Raw genomic sequence first — 18,673 nt, 5'->3', positions numbered from 1 at the left:
TGTGTGATGGGTAGGTTTAGGGGTAGTGTGTGTGTGTGTGTGTGTGTGTGTGTGTGTGTGATGGGTAGGTTTAGGGGTAGGGTGTGTGTGTGTGATAGGTAGGTTTAGGGGTACTGTGTGTGTGTGTGTGTGTGTGTGTGTGTGTGTGTGTGTGTGTGTGTGTGTGTGTGTGTGTGTGTGTGTGTGTGATGGGTAGGTTTAGGGGTAGGGTGTGTGTGTGTGATGGGTAGGTTTAGGAGTAGGGTGTGTGTGTGATGGGTAGGTTTAGGGGTAGGGTGTGTGTGTGTGTGTGTGTGTGATGGGTAGGTTTAGGGGTAGGGTGTGTGTGTGTGTGTGTGTGATGGGTAGGTTTAGGGGTAGGGTGTGTGTGTGTGTGTGTGTGTGTGTGTGTGTGTGTGTGATGGGTAGGTTTAGGGGTAGGGTGTGTGTGTGTGTGTGATGGGTAGGTTTAGGGGTAGGGTGTGTGTGTGTGTGTGTGTGTGTGTGTGTGTGTGTGTGTGTGTGTGTGTGAGACGGGTAGGTTTAGGGGTAGGGTGTGTGTGTGTGTGTGTGTGTGTGATGGGTAGGTTTAGGGGTTGGGGAGAGAATATACAGTTTGTACAGTATAAAACCAATACGCCTATGGAGAGTCCCCATAAATCATGTAAACACAGCACGTGTGTGTGTGTGTGTGTGTCAGGAGCGTTCCTGATCCCGTACCTGATCGCGCTGGTCTTCGAGGGTCTGCCGCTGCTGTATCTGGAGCTGGCCATCGGTCAGAGTCTGAGGAAGGGCAGCATCGGCGTCTGGCACTCCATCTCTCCTCTGCTGGGCGGAGTGGGTGAGTGTGTGTGTGTGTGTGTGTGTGTGGGTGAGTGTGTGTGTGTGTGGGCATGTTTTTGTGAAATATCAGGACACAAATGTGTATAATGACATGGGTATTACAAAAAGAGGGTGAAATATGAGGACGTTCCCCATGTCCTCACTTTTCAAAATGCTTATAAATCATACAGAACAAGTTTTTTTTCACAGAAAGTGAACTGCACAGTCTCCTGTGAGGGCTAGGTTTAGGGACAGGGGCAGTGTGTGTGTGTGTGTGTGTGTGTGTGTGATGGGTAGGTTTAGGGTCAGTGTAAGGGGGTAGAAAATACGGTTTGTACGGTATAAAAACCATTACGCCTATGGAATGTCCTCACATTTCACAAAAACAAACGTGTGTGTGTGTGTGTTCAATCTTCATCATTCATCAGGTGTGTGTGTGGGTGAGTGTGTGTGTGTGTGTGTATGTGGGTGAGTGTGTGTGTGTGTGTGTGTGTGTGTGGGTGAGTGTGTGTGTGTGTGTGTGTGTTCATCAGCACGAGACACACCTGACAGACAGAGATCACATGATATCAGGATTTCTAATGAAAATTCAGCTCTGATCACAGGAATAAATCACACGATTGTAGTAATATTTCACAGTTTTACTGTATTTATAATCCCAGATGAGGCTCTTCTGATGTTCCATGAGCAAATGTTCAGAGTGTGTTTCTGTAAATGACTGTATGAGTTCCTGATCCCAGTCCACACGTGTGCAGGAGTGGCCTCCATGTTCCTGTCCTTCCTGGTGGGCTTGTTCTATAACACCATCCTGGCCTGGGTTCTGTGGTACTTCTTCCACTCGTTCCAGGACCCGCTGCCCTGGAGTCAGTGTCCCGTCAACGCCAACAACACGGGTACAGACACAACACACACTCTTCACACACTCTTCACTGTCACACACTCTTCACACACTCTTCACGGTCACATGATGAGGACACACACTCTTCACTGTCACACACTCTTCACGGTCACATGATGAGGACACACACTCTTCACTGTCACACACTCTTCACGGTCACATGATGAGGACACACACTCTTCACTGTCACACACTCTTCACACACTCTTCCCTGTCACACACTCTTCACACACTCTTCACTGTCACATGATGAGGACACACACTCTTTACTGTCACACACTCTTCACTGTCACACACTCTTCACGGTCACATGATGAGGACACACACTCTTCACTGTCACACACTCTTCACGGTCACATGATGAGGACACACACTCTTCACTGTCACACACTCTTCACTGTCACACACTCTTCACACACTCTTCACTGTCACACACTCTTCACTGTCACACACTCTTCACACACTCTTCACTGTCACACACTCTTCACTGTCACACACTCTTCACGGTCACATGATGAGGACACACACTCTTCACTGTCACACACTCTTCACGGTCACATGATGAGGACACACACTCTTCACTGTCACACACTCTTCACTGTCACACACTCTTCACACACTCTTCACTGTCACACACTCTTCACTGTCACACACTCTTCACACACTCTTCACTGTCACAGGATGAGGACACACACTTCATCGTCACACACTCTTCACGGTCACACAATCTTCACACACTCTTCACTGTCACAGGATGAGGACACACACTCTTCACTGTCACACACTCTTCACTGTCACACACTCTTCACGGTCACATGATGAGGACACACTCTTCACTGTCACACACTCTTCACTGTCACACACTCTTCACACACTCTTCACGGTCACACACTCTTCACTGTCACAGGATGAGGACACACACTCTTCACTGTCACACACTCTTCACACACTCTTCACACACTCTTCACTGTCACAGGATGACGACACACACTCTTCACTGTCACACACTCTTCACGGTCACATGATGAGGACACACTCTTCACTGTCACACACTCTTCACGGTCACATGATGAGGACACACTCTTCACTGTCACACACTCTTCACTGTCACACACTCTTCACTGTCACACACTCTTCACACACTCTTCACGGTCACATGATGAGGACACTCTTCACTGTCACACACTCTTCACGGTCACACACTCTTCACTGTCACAGGATGAGGACACACACTCTTCACTGTCACACACTCTTCACTGTCACACACTCTTCACTGTCACACACTCTTCACACACTCTTCACAAACTCTTCACTGTCACAGGATGACGACACACACTCTTCACTGTCACACACTCTTCACTGTCACACACTCTTCACTGTCACACACTCTTCACTGTCACACACTCTTCACTGTAACACACTCTTCACTGTCACACACTCTTTACTATCACACACTCTTCACTGTCACACACTCTTCACACACTCTTCACGGTCACACACTCTTCACTGTCACACACTCTTCACACACTCTTCACTGTCACACACTCTTCACACACTCTTCACTGTCACACACTCTTCACACACTCTTCACTGTCACACACTCTTCACACACTCTTCACTGTCACACACTCTTCACACACTCTTCACTGTCACACACTCTTCACTGTCACACACTCTTCACACACTCTTCACTGTCACACACTCTTCACTGTCACGCACTCTTCACTGTCACACACTCTTCACTGTCACACACTCTTCACACACTCTTCACTGTCACACACTCTTCACACACTCTTCACTGTCACACACTCTTCACTGTCACACACTCTTCACTGTCACACACTCTTCACTGTCACACACTCTTCACTGTCACACACTCTTCACTGTCACACACTCTTCACACACTCTTCACTGTCACACACTCTTCACTGTCACACACTCTTCACACACTCTTCAATGTCACACACTCTTCACTGTCACACACTCTTCACACACTCTTCACTGTCACACACACTCTTCACACACTCTTCACTGTCACACACTCTTCACACACTCTTCACTGTCACACACTCTTCACACACTCTTCACTGTCACACACTCTTCACTGTCACACACTCTTCACACACTCTTCACTGTCACACACTCTTCACTGTCACACACTCTTCACACACTCTTCACTGTCACACACTCTTCACTGTCACACACTCTTCACACACTCTTCACTGTCACACACTCTTCACACACTCTTCACTGTCACAAACTCTTCACACACTCTTCACTGTCACACACTCTTCACTGTCACACACTCTTCACTGTCACACACTCTTCAATGTCACACACTCTTCACACACTCTTCACTGTCACACACTCTTCACGGTCACACACTCTTCACGGTCACACACTCTTCACTGTCACACACACACTTCACTGTCACACACTCTTCACTGTCACACACTCTTCACTGTCACACACTCTTCACACACTCTTCACTGTCACACACTCTTCACACACTCTTCACTGTCACACACTCTTCACACACTCTTCACTGTCACACACTCTTCACACACTCTTCACTGTCACACACTCTTCACTGTCACACACTCTTCACTGTCACACACTCTTCACTGTCACACACTCTTCACTGTCACACACTCTTCACACACTCTTCACTGTCACACACTCTTCACGGTCACACACTCTTCACACACTCTTCACTGTCACACACTCTTCACTGTCACACACTCTTCACACACTCTTCACTGTCACACACTCTTCACACACTCTTCACTGTCACACACTCTTCACACACTCTTCACTGTCACACACTCTTCACTGTCACACACTCTTCACACTCTTCACTGTCACACACTCTTCACTGTCACACACTCTTCACTGTCACACACTCTTCACACACTCTTCACTGTCACACACTCTTCACTGTCACACACTCTTCACACACTCTTCACTGTCACACACTCTTCACTGTCACACACTCTTCACACACTCTTCACTGTCACACACTCTTCACACACTCTTCACTGTCACACACTCTTCACTGTCACACACTCTTCACTGTCACACACTCTTCACACACTCTTCACTGTCACACACTCTTCACACACTCTTCACTGTCACACACTCTTCACTGTCACACACTCTTCACTGTCACACACTCTTCACACACTCTTCACTGTCACACACTCTTCACTGTCACACACTCTTCACACACTCTTCACTGTCACACACTCTTCACTGTCACACACTCTTCACTGTCACACACTCTTCACTGTCACACACTCTTCACTGTCACACACTCTTCACACACTCTTCACTGTCACACACTCTTCACACACTCTTCACTGTCACACACTCTTCACACACTCTTCACTGTCACACTCTTCACTGTCACACACTCTTCACTGTCACACACTCTTCACACACTCTTCACTGTCACACACTCTTCACACACTCTTCACTGTCACACACTCTTCACTGTCACACACTCTTCACTGTCACACACTCTTCACTGTCACACACTCTTCACACACTCTTCACTGTCACACACTCTTCACTGTCACACACTCTTCACACACTCTTCACTGTCACACACTCTTCACTGTCACACACTCTTCACTGTCACACACTCTTCACACACTCTTCACTGTCACACACTCTTCACTGTCACACACTCTTCACACACTCTTCACTGTCACACACTCTTCACTGTCACACACTCTTCACACACTCTTCACTGTCACACACTCTTCACTGTCACACACTCTTCACTGTCACACACTCTTCACACACTCTTCACTGTCACACACTCTTCACTGTCACACACTCTTCACTGTCACACACTCTTCACACACTCTTCACTGTCACACACTCTTCACGGTCACACACTCTTCACTGTCACACACTCTTCACTGTCACACACTCTTCACACACTCTTCACTATCACACACTCTTCACACACTCTTCACTGTCACATGATGACAAATATGATTTCTTTCACATTAAAATCAGGATAAAATTAAATATTAGTCAAATAAATACAGAGCAATTCTCACAAAGCCTGTCAAGAACATCATATTCCACACCGCTAATTAAATTAAAGAAATAAACAATAATAATTAATATAATATAAACAAAAATGGAAAAAGTAAATAAATAAATATATATATTTACCTTTTTCCATTTTTGTTTGTTTATATAAAAATAAAAATAGTTAATACATATTTTTTTATAAAATGTATAAAAAAAATATACATATAAACATTAAAACTAAACAAAAATAAAAGTATAAATACATTAAAAAATAAATTAAGAGTAAATAGCGCATTAAAATAAACAAATATAAACATTAAAAATAAATACAAATAAATTATAAATACATTGGAAAATATGTCTATATAAACGTATCAATATCAAATAAACAAAATATAAATAAACAAATAAACATTTAAAATAATTAAAAATAAAAGTATATATACACTGAAAATAAACATTAAAATAAAATAAATAAAATAGAAAATAGAAAATATATGATAAATACATTGAGGGTGTGTGTACAAAATACAAAAAGTAAATAGATATACATGAAAAATCAATAAAATAAAAAATGATAAATAAATAGAAAATAAATCAAATAAATTTAAACAAAGTAAATAAATATACATTAAAATAAATCAATATAAAATAAATACAATATAAATAAATTAAAAATAAAAATTACACATTAAAATACAAATAAAATAAGTTATAAACATAAATTTAAATAAAAGTAAATAAATATACATGAAATAAAATTATAAATACATTGAAAAATAATCAAAATAAACAAATATGTAGTAAATATACATAAAAAATAAAATAATACAAATATATTAAAAATGAACATTACACATTAAAATAAAAAGTTTTAAACATAAATCTAAATAAAAGTAAATAAATATACATTAAATAAAATTATAAATACATTGAAATATAATCAAAATAAACAAATATGTAGTAAATATACATTAAAAATAAAATAATAAAAATATATTAAAAATGAACATTACACATTAAAATAAAAAGTCTTAAACATAAATCTAAATAAAAGTAAGTAAATATACATTAAATAATAAAATTATAAATACATATAATATATAAATATATAATTGTAATATAGATAAAATATATTGATAATATAAATTAAAATAAACAGTAACCCTTTAGAATGGAGAACATATATTCACAATTAACTATAATTAATAAACTCAATAAACTCTTATTAATAGTTAGTAAGGTAGTTTGTGTAGCGTTTAAGTTCAGCTATTGGGTGATTATGGGATGTAGAATAAGGTAATGCGGAATAATGCATTAACATGTGCTAATAAACAGCCAATATTAGTAATACACATGCTGATGAGCAACTGGTTCATAGAGACAGAGCGACACGCGTCATAATCTGAAGGCCACGCCCACCGGGGGGGAAAACAATCAAAACGCCTCCATTGACTTTGCATTGCGTGAAGCACCTCCTTGTCATTTCGGACTTATAACAAAAAACTGAACAATGTATAAAAGCTGATATGTGACAAAGTGTACAGCAAACAAGCTAAAAAACACCCAGAGGCAAAAACCCAGACGTGTTTATAAGCTATTGACCCAAAAAACGAGCGTTTAAGGACAAAAAAGTGGATTCAGGCCATTGAGACAGAGCGCACGGGTCATATTACACTGAGAACTACACACACTAGAGTAATCAGCGACAGTAAATATAATATATAAAACGGACATTTGGATATTTGACTTAACAGTGACAAAATGTTTACTGCACACATACACATACTGAGACATACTGAGTGTCAGGATCCCAAAATGTCCCCATTCTTCAGCTGAAGCTTCACTTCGTATTGCCTGTATCCTATTACTATTTTTATTTTATTTGTAGAAAAAAAAGACAAAAGGGACAATACATATTAATGAACATTTTTCACAAATGTAAATATGCCAGATTATAGCCAAAGGCTAATTTCCATCTGCAGACCCCCAAACAGGTAGATGTTACACATAAATACACATAACTACATATAGACACACTATGCACAGGCTATACACAGTGAAGCAAGGACAATAACAGTGATCACAACACACAAGTCCATAATACACTATATCCATGCTATACTAACTCCTATTACACAACCCATATCACACCAATAGTTCTATCCCCTTTATTTTTTATAAAACACTAACTCTATTTTACATCTGGTATATATACTAATGATTACTAAACATGCTCACATATTTGTGTGTCCCTCAACCACACTTTTAAACAATTCCTAAAAATAGGCCAACTTGTGCTTTCCCTAACTGACTGAGGGAAACTATTCCAAAAGTTCACCCCCTGATATGATAGAGCGTTCTGGGAAAAGGATGTCCGCCTAAGCGCCAAAACACAGTCACCTCTCATATTGGCTCTAGTCACTCGAGACCCGATATCCACTTTTATCTTCTTAAACGCTCGTTTTTTTGGGTCGACAGCTTATAAAAACGTATTTCTGTGTTGTTTAGCTTGTTTGCTGTACACCTTGTCACACATCAGCTTTTAGACATCTGTTTTTTGTTATAAGTCTGAAATGACAATGAGGCAGCCTCACGCAATGCAAAGTCAATGGAGAGCGTTGGATTGTTTCCCCCCCGGTGTGGGCGTGGCCTAAATACGCTCTGTCTCTATAGTGAGAACTGAACCCTGAAGAGACCAGCCCAGGCTCATATGATGGAGGTGTTGTGATGCCACAGGTTTGGTGGAGGAGTGTGTGGTCAGCACACCGGTCAACTATTACTGGTACAGACAGACGCTGAACATCTCTCCAGACATCGGGCAGAGCGGCTCGCTGCAGTGGTGGCTCGTCCTGTGCCTGGGCTCGGCCTGGGCCATCGTCTACATCTGCTTCATCCGGGGCATCGAGACCATCGGGAAGGTGAACACACACCATGGGCATCTCTGGGCCCTTTTAAACTTCTGCTCAGCCCCCCTAAAAACATTCTGATTAACCTTTAGAACACATGAAGCTTCGCCATCATCCCGTCTTTTAAAGGGATAGTTCACCCAAAAAACGAAAATGTGATGTTTTTCTGCTTACCCCTAATTCAATTCCTTCGCGCCGCCTCAATCGCGCGAATCGCGCCGCAGAATGCCATTTCGCGTCTCTGCATTGACTTAACATGTAAATCACTCGCGCGAATCGCGTCCGGTGTGAACGCAGCATAAGGCATCCAAGATGCAGGTGTCTTCGTTTCTTCAGTAGAACACAAATGAAGATTTTTAACTGTGTGTCACTCATATAATGCTTGTCGATGGGGTCTAATTCTATTCGAGTAAAAAAAACATGGACAGACAACTTTAAATTAAACCCGCGGCTCGTGACGACACATTGATGTCTTAAGACACGAAACCATCGGTTTCTGAGAGAAACCCAACGGTATTTATGCAAATATATCACCTCATATCAGAGAAACGCTTCAGCTCTGCAGACTGACATCACTTCCTGTGAGTGAGGTCAAAATAGCAGCCGGGTCATAGATATATATATACATAGATTCCTCATTAGTGCCTGCGTGGGTCATGGCGTGGATCGCTCGGATGAGGAATCTATGTATATATATCTATGACCTCATATGGGATGTACAATATGGTCATGCAGAATGAGGCATTAATATTTGCTTTATAAGTAATAATAAACAGCCAATATCCTAATATGCATACTAATACGCTACTGGTTAATAGTGAGAATTGGACCCTAAACTAAAGTCTTACCAATTTTTTATATGAAAATCCTAGAAACGCCCCTGCCGCACACACCGCTAGCATCACTGTGTGTGTGTGTGTGTGTGTTAATGTGGTGACTGTGCAGGCCGTGTATGTGACCGCGACCTTCCCCTACCTGGTGCTGACCATCTTTCTAGTGAGGGCCCTCACTTTACCCGGGGCCGCTGAGGGCCTTCGGTACCTCTTCACACCAAACGTGAGTCTCACAGACCTCAGACCTGCCATACGCAGACACCAGCGGGAGACTGAGGCGTGTGTGTGTGTGTGTGTGTGTGTGTGTGATCTCTCTCTGCAGTGGACTCTGCTGACCGACCCTCAGGTGTGGCTGGACGCCGCCACTCAGATCTTCTTCTCTCTGTCTCTGGCCTTCGGAGGACTCATCGCCTTCTCCAGCTACAACCCTAAAAAGTGCGACACACTGTCAGAAGGGCCTGATTCTGTTACACAATAGTGGTTCAAATCAGTGTTGGGGGAAACGCATTACAAGTAACTTGAGTTACGTAATAATATTACTTTTATAATAATAAGTAACTAGTAAAGTAACGCATTACTTTTCAAATTTACAACAAAATATCACATTTTCAAAAAAGTAACACAAGTTACTTTTTCATATTAATTTGACTGACAGCTCATGTTGAGAGAAATAAGTGCAGATGCGTTGTGTGTGTGTGTGTGTGTGAGAACATGATGTTATTGTAGTTCTAGACTAAATGTGAGCATTTATTAATCTCACTTGCACAATAAAGATTCTGTCCTCCTCAAAATGAATAAAATCAGTCAAATGCAAAATCAGAACCTCCAATAATTAAATGTTAAATAAAACAACTATTTTTATGCATAATCTACCTTTATATTTAATTGACCAATGTCTTGCTGCTGAGCTTTGATGATGAAAATGACTAGATTTAGTTGTTATTGGTAAATCTTTTTTCTCCTGCGTCCTCTTCTCCATTATCCAGAGCTGCGCCCTCTAGTGTTCATGAGGGAATCTGCATTTTATTTGCATAGGGTAGGGGTTTAAAATGTATTATTTCAATTTTGGTATGAAGAGGTCTTTACAAAAATACAACTTTTTGTTATAAAAAAAACAAAAACAAGCCCAGACCAGGTGAGAAAAAGTAACGCAAAAGTAACGTAACGCATTACTCAATTAGTTACTTTTTAAGGGAGTAACGCAATATTGTAATGCATTACTTTTCAAAGTAACTTTCCCCAACACTGGTTAAAATTATGAATTATGAATATGACAAGCAAGTATATAACGTGTGTGTGTGTTTCCCTCAGGAATAACTGTGAGCGAGACGCGGTGCTCGTGGGATGCATTAACAGCGCCACCTCCCTCTACGCCTCCATTCCCATATTCGCCATCTTGGGCTTCAAGGCCACGAGCAACTTCAACGCCTGCATCAACAGGTGACACACACACACACACACACACACACACACACACACACACACTGACGGACTCAGCGGTGTTTAAACGACTGCGAGGTCTGAGTGATAGGTGTGTGTGTGTGTGTGCAGTAACATCCTGGATCTGACCAACGCCTTCGACATCGAGGAGAGAAACATCACGGCTGAGAACTACGAGAGCTGGCTGACCCATCTGAACCGCAGCGATCCGGAGAGAGTCTCCGGCCTCAGCCTCAAACCCTGCGTCCTCCAGAACTTCCTGGACCAGGTACAGCTGCACATAAAGCTGGTGTTGGGAAGTGAACACTATGGAAGCTTGTTTCCAAAACAGAATAAAATTAAAATAAAAAAAGTTATTGCAAATTTTTCGTCTCATAATTCCAACTTGATATTACGCAATCCCGACTTGATATCTCGCAATTCCGACTTGATATCTCGCAATTCTGACTTGAATTCACGCATTCCCGACTTGATATCTCACAATTCTGACTTGAATTCACGCATTCCCGACTTGATATCTCGCAATTCCGACTTGAATTCACGCAATCCTGACTTGATATCACGCAATTCCGACTTGATATCACGCAATTCCAACTTGATGATATCTCGCAATTCCGACTTGAATTCACGCAATTCCGACTTGATATCACGCAATACCGACTTGAATTCACGCAATTCCGACTTGATATCACGCAATTCCAACTTGATATCACGTAATTCCGACTTGATATCACGCAATTCCAACTTGATGATATCTCGCAATTCCGACTTGAATTCAAGCAATTCCGACTTGATATCACGTAATTCCGACTTGATATCACGCAATTCCAACTTGATGATATCTCGCAATTCCGACTTGAATTCAAGCAATTCCGACTTGATATCACGTAATTCCGACTTGATATCACGCAATTCCAACTTGATATCACGCAATTGCGACTTGATATCACGTAATTCCGACTTGATATCACGCAATTCCAACTTGATGATATCTCGCAATACCGACTTGATATCACGCAATTCCGACTTGATATCACGTAATTCCGACTTGATATCACGCAATTCCAACTTGATGATATATCGCAATACCGACTTGATATATCGCAATACCGACTTGATATCTAGCAATTCTGACTTGATATCTAGCAATCCCGACTTGATATCTAGCAATCCCGACTTGATATCACGCAATTCCGACTTGATATCTAGCAATCCCGACTTGATATCACGCAATTCCGACTTGATATCTAGCAATCCCGACTTGATATCACGCAATTCCAACTTGATGATATCTCGCAATACCGACTTGATATCTCGCAATCCCGACTTGATATCACGCAATTCCAACTTGATGATATCTCGCAATACCGACTTGATATCTCGCAATCCCGACTTGATATCACGCAATTCCAACTTGATGATATCTCGCAATTCCGACTTGATATCACGCAATTCTGACTTGATATCACGCAATTCCAACTAGATGATATCTTGCAATTCCGACTTGATATCACGCAATTCCGACTTGATATCACCCAATTCCAACTTGATGATATATCGCAATACCGACTTGATATATCGCAATACCGACTTGATATCTAGCAATTCTGACTTGATATCTAGCAATCCCGACTTGATATCTAGCAATCCCGACTTGATATCACGCAATTCCGACTTGATATCTAGCAATCCCGACTTGATATCACGCAATTCCGACTTGATATCGCGTAATTCCGACTTGATATCACGCAATTCCGACTTGATATCGCGTAATTCCGACTTGATATCACCCAATTCCAACTTGATGATATATCGCAATACCGACTTGATATCACGCAATACCGACTTGATATCTAGCAATTCTGACTTGATATCTAGCAATCCCGACTTGATATCTCGCAATTCCGACTTGATATCGCGTAATCCCGACTTGATATCTCGCAATTCCGACTTGATATCGCGTAATTCCGACTTGATATCACGCTATTCTGACTTGATATCTAGCAATACCGACTTGATATCTCGCAATTCCGACTTGATATCTCGCAATTCCGACTTGATATCTCGCAATTCCGACTTGATATCTCGTAATTCCGACTTGATATCACGTAATTCCGACTTGATATCTCGCAATTCCGACTTGAAATCACGTAATTCCGACTTGATATCACGCAATACCGACTTGATATCTCGCAATACCGACTTGATATCACGTAATTCCGACTTGATATCACGCAATACCGACTTGATATCTCGCAATTCCGACTTGATATCTCGCAATTCCGACTTGATATCACGTAATTCCGACTTGATATCTCGCAATTCCGACTTGATATCTCGCAATTCCGACTTGATATCTCGCAATTCCGACTTGATATCTCGCAATTCCGACTTGATATCACGTAATTCCGACTTGATATCACGCAATACCGACTTGATATCTCGCAATTCCGACTTGATATCTCGCAATTCCGACTTGATATCACGTAATTCCGACTTGATATCTCGCAATTCCGACTTGATATCTCGCAATTCCGACTTGATATCACGTAATTCCGACTTGATATCACGTAATTCCGACTTGATATCACGCAATTCCGACTTGATATCTCGCAATCCCGACTTGATATCACGCAATTCCGACTTGATATCACGCAATCCCGACTTGATATCTCGCAATCCCGACTTGATATCTCGTAATTCCGACTTGATATCTCACAATTCCGACTTGATATCTCGCAATTCCGACTTGATATCTCGCAATTCCGACTTGATATCTCGCAATTCCGACTTGATATCTCGCAATTCCGACTTGATATCTCGCAATTCCGACTTGATATCTCGCAATTCCGACTTGATATCTCGCAATTCCGACTTGATATCACGCAATACCGACTTGATATCACGCAATACCGACTTGATATGTCGCAATTGATGTGCTTAATGCGCCGCTGATGAACAAAAGCATGATTTAAGGGCTAACTCTGAGCGCTAGTGTATAGAGTGACCTTCCTCTTACCCAGAGTGCATCAGGGACGGGTCTGGCGTTCATCGTGTTCACGGAGGCGGTGGTGGAGATGCCGGGCTCTCAGGTGTGGGCCGTGCTGTTCTTCGTCATGCTCTTCAGCCTGGGCTTGTCCTCCATGTTCGGGAATCTGGAGGGCGTCCTGACGCCGCTGCTGGACCTGCACATGGTGCCCAAGTGGATGCCCAAAGAGCTCTTCACAGGTAGCCAATCCTGAGACACGCCGCGTGGGAAGAGGCGGGGCTTAGTATGCTAATGATGTGCTCCTGCAGGTCTGATCTGTGTGGTGAGCTTCCTGGCGGCGCTGATCTTCACGCTGGGATCTGGGAATTATTGGCTGGAGATCTTCAACAGTTACGTGGGCTCCGTGCCGCTCCTCGTCATCGCCTTCTTCGAGATCATCGCCGTCGTCTGCTTCTACGGCATCAAGAGGTCCGAACATCCTTTCATTCTCATCCTTTCATTCTCACGCCAGCTGTCAAAATCCCTAAAGCAAACCTTCTTACAAGTAGATGAACATAGTTTTCATAACGTTTAGTTAAAGCTCCACTGTGTGATATTTTCCCCCATCTAGTGGTGAACTTGTATATGACCATCCAGTGAATATTAGTTTCTGTTCCTCTCAATTACGATTTCGTTTTATCTCTACGGTGGCTGATTTAGTCCAAGATTAACATGGCTTCCAGTTCGCCCTCGTCCACATTGGACACGGAGCCATCGAGTGTTAAAACGCCAAAGGCCAAGCTTGAATTTACGGGAATGTCCCTCTTTGGCTAATGTATTTTCAAGATGGAGGATCAACATGGCGACCCGCATTCAAACCCTCACCCGTATGTGTTTACAATGGCATATTATAAACTCACGAGAATACTTTATTACTTGAAAGAAGTAAATATACATTAATGAGCACATATATTTTTGCAAGAACTAAGTGTTTTTAGCTAAGAGTAAACTAAAAAAGTTACACAGTGTAGCTTTAAAGCAGGGTTTGGGAGTGGATTTATTATTAATAAAAATCATTCAAATTTAAAATATAAATAATTAAAAAATAAAAACAAAAATACAAAAATTAATAATCAAATTTAAAATTAATAATAATAAAAAAAAATTAAAAAAAAATTTAATCATACAAATGCAAAAACAAATGAACTACTAGATTAAAATATGTTATTATACCTAGATTAAAATAATGTTAAAATACAAAACAGACTAAATCATAAAATATATTAAAATAAAATAAATTATAACAAATAAAAATAAAACACTTACTAAAATTAAGTTAAATCATTAAAAATGTAATTAAAATAAATTAAAAAAATAAAACTATATGAAATATTTTAAAATAAAACCTTTCTATATGTAATCATAAATGTACAAAAATAAAAATTAAAACAAATTAAAAACAAAAAATAAACCGTACTAAAATTCACTAAATCTTTAAAAAGGTAATTAAAATAAACATATAAAAAAACTAATATTATAAAATAAAAATCACAAAAAAAGTTTTAAAATAAAAATAAAACGCTTTACGAAAATGTGTTAAATCATTAAAAATTTAATAAAATGAAACAATAAAACCTTTCTAAATATTTAATCATTAATGTAAAATTTTAAATAAATATTTAAAGAATGAAAACAAATATAAATTAAACCCTTACTAAAATCTATTCACTTTTTCAAATTTTTATTAAAATAAATATAAAAACTAAAATATTATAAAATATATTTTTTTCAATAAAAAACATTTCTACCCTTTTAATCATAAATGTAAAATAAAAAACAAATCATAAAAAAATTAACAATACTAAAATTCGCTAAATATAATTAAAATAAATATCAAAATAAAACATTATAAAATAAAAATATTTTAAAATAAAATAAAATCACACAAAAAAAGTTTATAAAAAATATATAGTTTTTTACTAAAATATTCACACTAAAATATTTTTTTTTCAATAAAAAAAACATTTCTACCCATCTAATCATAAATGTAAAATTAAAATAAATAATATTAAAATAAAAACAAATCATAAAGTAAAACTTTTTGAACAAAAAAACCCCAAATCAAAATAAAACATAAAAAAATAAAATAAAAATTCTAAAAAAAAAGATGAAATGTTGTATTTGTTTAGGTCTATGTCATGTGACCATTATAAGACATCAGGGAACTGCAAAGCATTATTAAACTATGAACTTATTGAAATAATCTCAGTATTTGAGCTCTGAGGGTAGCGTTTGTGACGGTGTGTGTGTGTGTGTGTGTGTGTGTGTTTCAGGTTCAGCGATGACATCGAGTACATGACGGGGCGGCGGCCGAACCTGTACTGGCGCGTGTGCTGGATGGGCATCAGTCCCATCATGCTGCTGGTGGTTCTGGGGGCGTACGTCGTGGTCCAGGTCCAGAAACACCCCACCTATCCCGCCTGGAACCCTCAATATGTGAGTGTGTGAACACAGCAGAACATTATGACCTTCCCTTTCACACTCATCTTCCTCCCTGCATCATTTAAAACTTCATATCTCGCAATTCCGACTTCATATCTCGCAATACCAACTTCATATCTCGCAATTCCGACTTCATATCTCGCAATACCAACTTCATATCTCGCAATACCGACTTGATATCTCTCAAATCCAACTTGATATCTCGCAATTTGACTTGATATCTTGCAATTCCGACTTGATATCTCTCAATTCCAACTTGGTATCTCGCAATTCCGACTTGATATCTCGCAATACCGACTGGAATTCACGCAATCCCGACTTGATATCTCACAATTCCGAATTGAATTCATGCAATACCGACTTGATATCTCTCAAATCCAACTTGATATCTCGCAATTCCGACTTGATATCACGCAATTCCAACTTGATGATATCTCGTAATACCGACTTGATATCTCGCAATACTGACTTGAATTCACGCAATTCCGACTTGAATTCAAGCAATTCTGACTTGATATCTCGCAATACCCACTTGATATCTCGCAAGTCCCAATTGATATCTCGCAATTCCGACTTGATATCACGCAATTCCAACTTGATATCTCGCAATACCGACTTGATATCACGCAATTCGACTTGATACCTCGCAATACCAACTTGATATCTCAATTCCGACTTGATATCTCGCAATACCAACTTGATATCTCAATTCCGACTTGGTATCTCGCAATTCCGACTTGATATCACGCAATTCCGACTTGGTATCTCGCAATACCAACTTGATATCACGCAATTCCGACTTGATATCTCGCAATACCAACTTGATATCTCGCAATTTGACTTGATATCTCAATTCCGACTTGGTATCTCGCAATTCCGACTTGATATCACGCAATTTGACTTGATATCTCAATTCCGACTTGGTATCTCGCAATTCCGACTTGATATCACGCAATTCCAACTTGATATCTCGCAATACCGACTTGATATCTCGCAATTTGACTTGATATCTCAATTCCGACTTGGTATCTCGCAATTCCGACTTGATATCACGCAATTCCAACTTGATGATATCTCGCAATACCGACTTGATATCTCGCAATTCCGACTTGATATCTCGCAATACTGACTTGAATTCACGCAATTCCGACTTGAATTCAAGCAATTCCGACTTGATATCTCGCAATACCCACTTGATATCTCGCAAGTCCCAATTGATATCACGCAATTCCGACTTGATATCTCGCAATACCAACTTGATATCTCGCAATTTGACTTGATATCTCAATTCCGACTTGGTATCTCGCAATTCCGACTTGATATCACGCAATTTGACTTGATATCTCGCAATACCGACTTGATATCTCGCAATTTGACTTGATATCTCAATTCCGACTTGGTATCTCGCAATTCCGACTTGATATCACGCAATTCCAACTTGATGATATCTCGCAATACCGACTTGATATCTCGCAATTCCGACTTGATATCTCGCAATACTGACTTGAATTCACGCAATTCCGACTTGAATTCAAGCAATTCCGACTTGATATCACGCAATTCCAACTTGATATCACGCAATACCGACTTGATATCACGCAATACCGACTTGATATCACGCAATTCGACTTGATATCTCGCAATTTGACTTGATATCTCGCAATACCGACTTGATATCTCGCAATTTGACTAGATATCTCAATTCCAACTTGATATCACGCAATTCAAACTTGATGATATCTCGCAATACCGACTTGATATCTCGCAATTGATGGGTTTAATGCGTCCCAGATGAACAAAAGCATGATTTAACGGCTAACTTCTGACCGCTAGTGTATATAGAGTGACCCGGCGCCTCCCTCTTACCCAGAGTGCATCAGGAATGGGTCTGGCGTTCATCGTGTTCATTTAAAATAAAACAAATAATTATTAAATCATAAAAAATGTGACGTTAAAATGATTTTAAAATGCAATCTGTGAGATGATGAGTGTGTAACTGAGAGCTGATGTGCAGGAGCGGTTCCCGGAGACGGAGGTGAAGCCGTACTCAGACTGGGTGTTTTCCATCTGTGTCCTGCTGAGCTCCATCCCTGTGCTCTCCATCCCCATCGTGGCCATTTACAGACTCATCAGAGGCCAGACCGGACACAGCCTCCAGAACCACAGCCTCCAGAACCACAGCCTCCAGAACCCCTACAGCAACCCGGCCTTCAGCCCCGATGGCCAGAGCGACTCCTTCAAACAGATCTAGAGGAGACGCCATCTCACGATCTTC

At 40.3% G+C, this 18,673-nt stretch overlaps 1 protein-coding gene across 1 annotated transcript in view; it reads left to right on the top strand.

The window, feature by feature from the left end:
• slc6a18 (solute carrier family 6 member 18) overlaps positions 1-18,649 on the top strand; it is a gene marked incomplete at both ends in the record, with an annotated part of 31,165 nt that extends 12,516 nt beyond the window's left edge. Inside the window, 11 exons of the mRNA XM_079828606.1 lie at positions 680-820; positions 1,557-1,694; positions 8,486-8,667; positions 9,601-9,711; positions 9,811-9,923; positions 10,800-10,928; positions 11,040-11,196; positions 13,952-14,156; positions 14,226-14,385; positions 16,230-16,392; positions 18,413-18,649. Of these exons, the coding sequence (XP_079684732.1) occupies positions 680-820; positions 1,557-1,694; positions 8,486-8,667; positions 9,601-9,711; positions 9,811-9,923; positions 10,800-10,928; positions 11,040-11,196; positions 13,952-14,156; positions 14,226-14,385; positions 16,230-16,392; positions 18,413-18,649 (1,736 nt within the window). The remainder of the gene's footprint in view (positions 1-679; positions 821-1,556; positions 1,695-8,485; positions 8,668-9,600; positions 9,712-9,810; positions 9,924-10,799; positions 10,929-11,039; positions 11,197-13,951; positions 14,157-14,225; positions 14,386-16,229; positions 16,393-18,412) is intronic.
• Positions 18,650-18,673: the final 24 nt, after the last annotated feature.

This window comes from Gobio gobio (genome assembly GCF_949357685.1).
Source record: "Gobio gobio genome assembly, chromosome: 11".
Classification (NCBI taxonomy): domain Eukaryota; kingdom Metazoa; phylum Chordata; class Actinopteri; order Cypriniformes; family Gobionidae; genus Gobio; species Gobio gobio.
The sequence above is the reverse complement of the archived record's forward strand: the minus strand, read 5'-3'. Positions and strand labels throughout refer to the sequence as shown.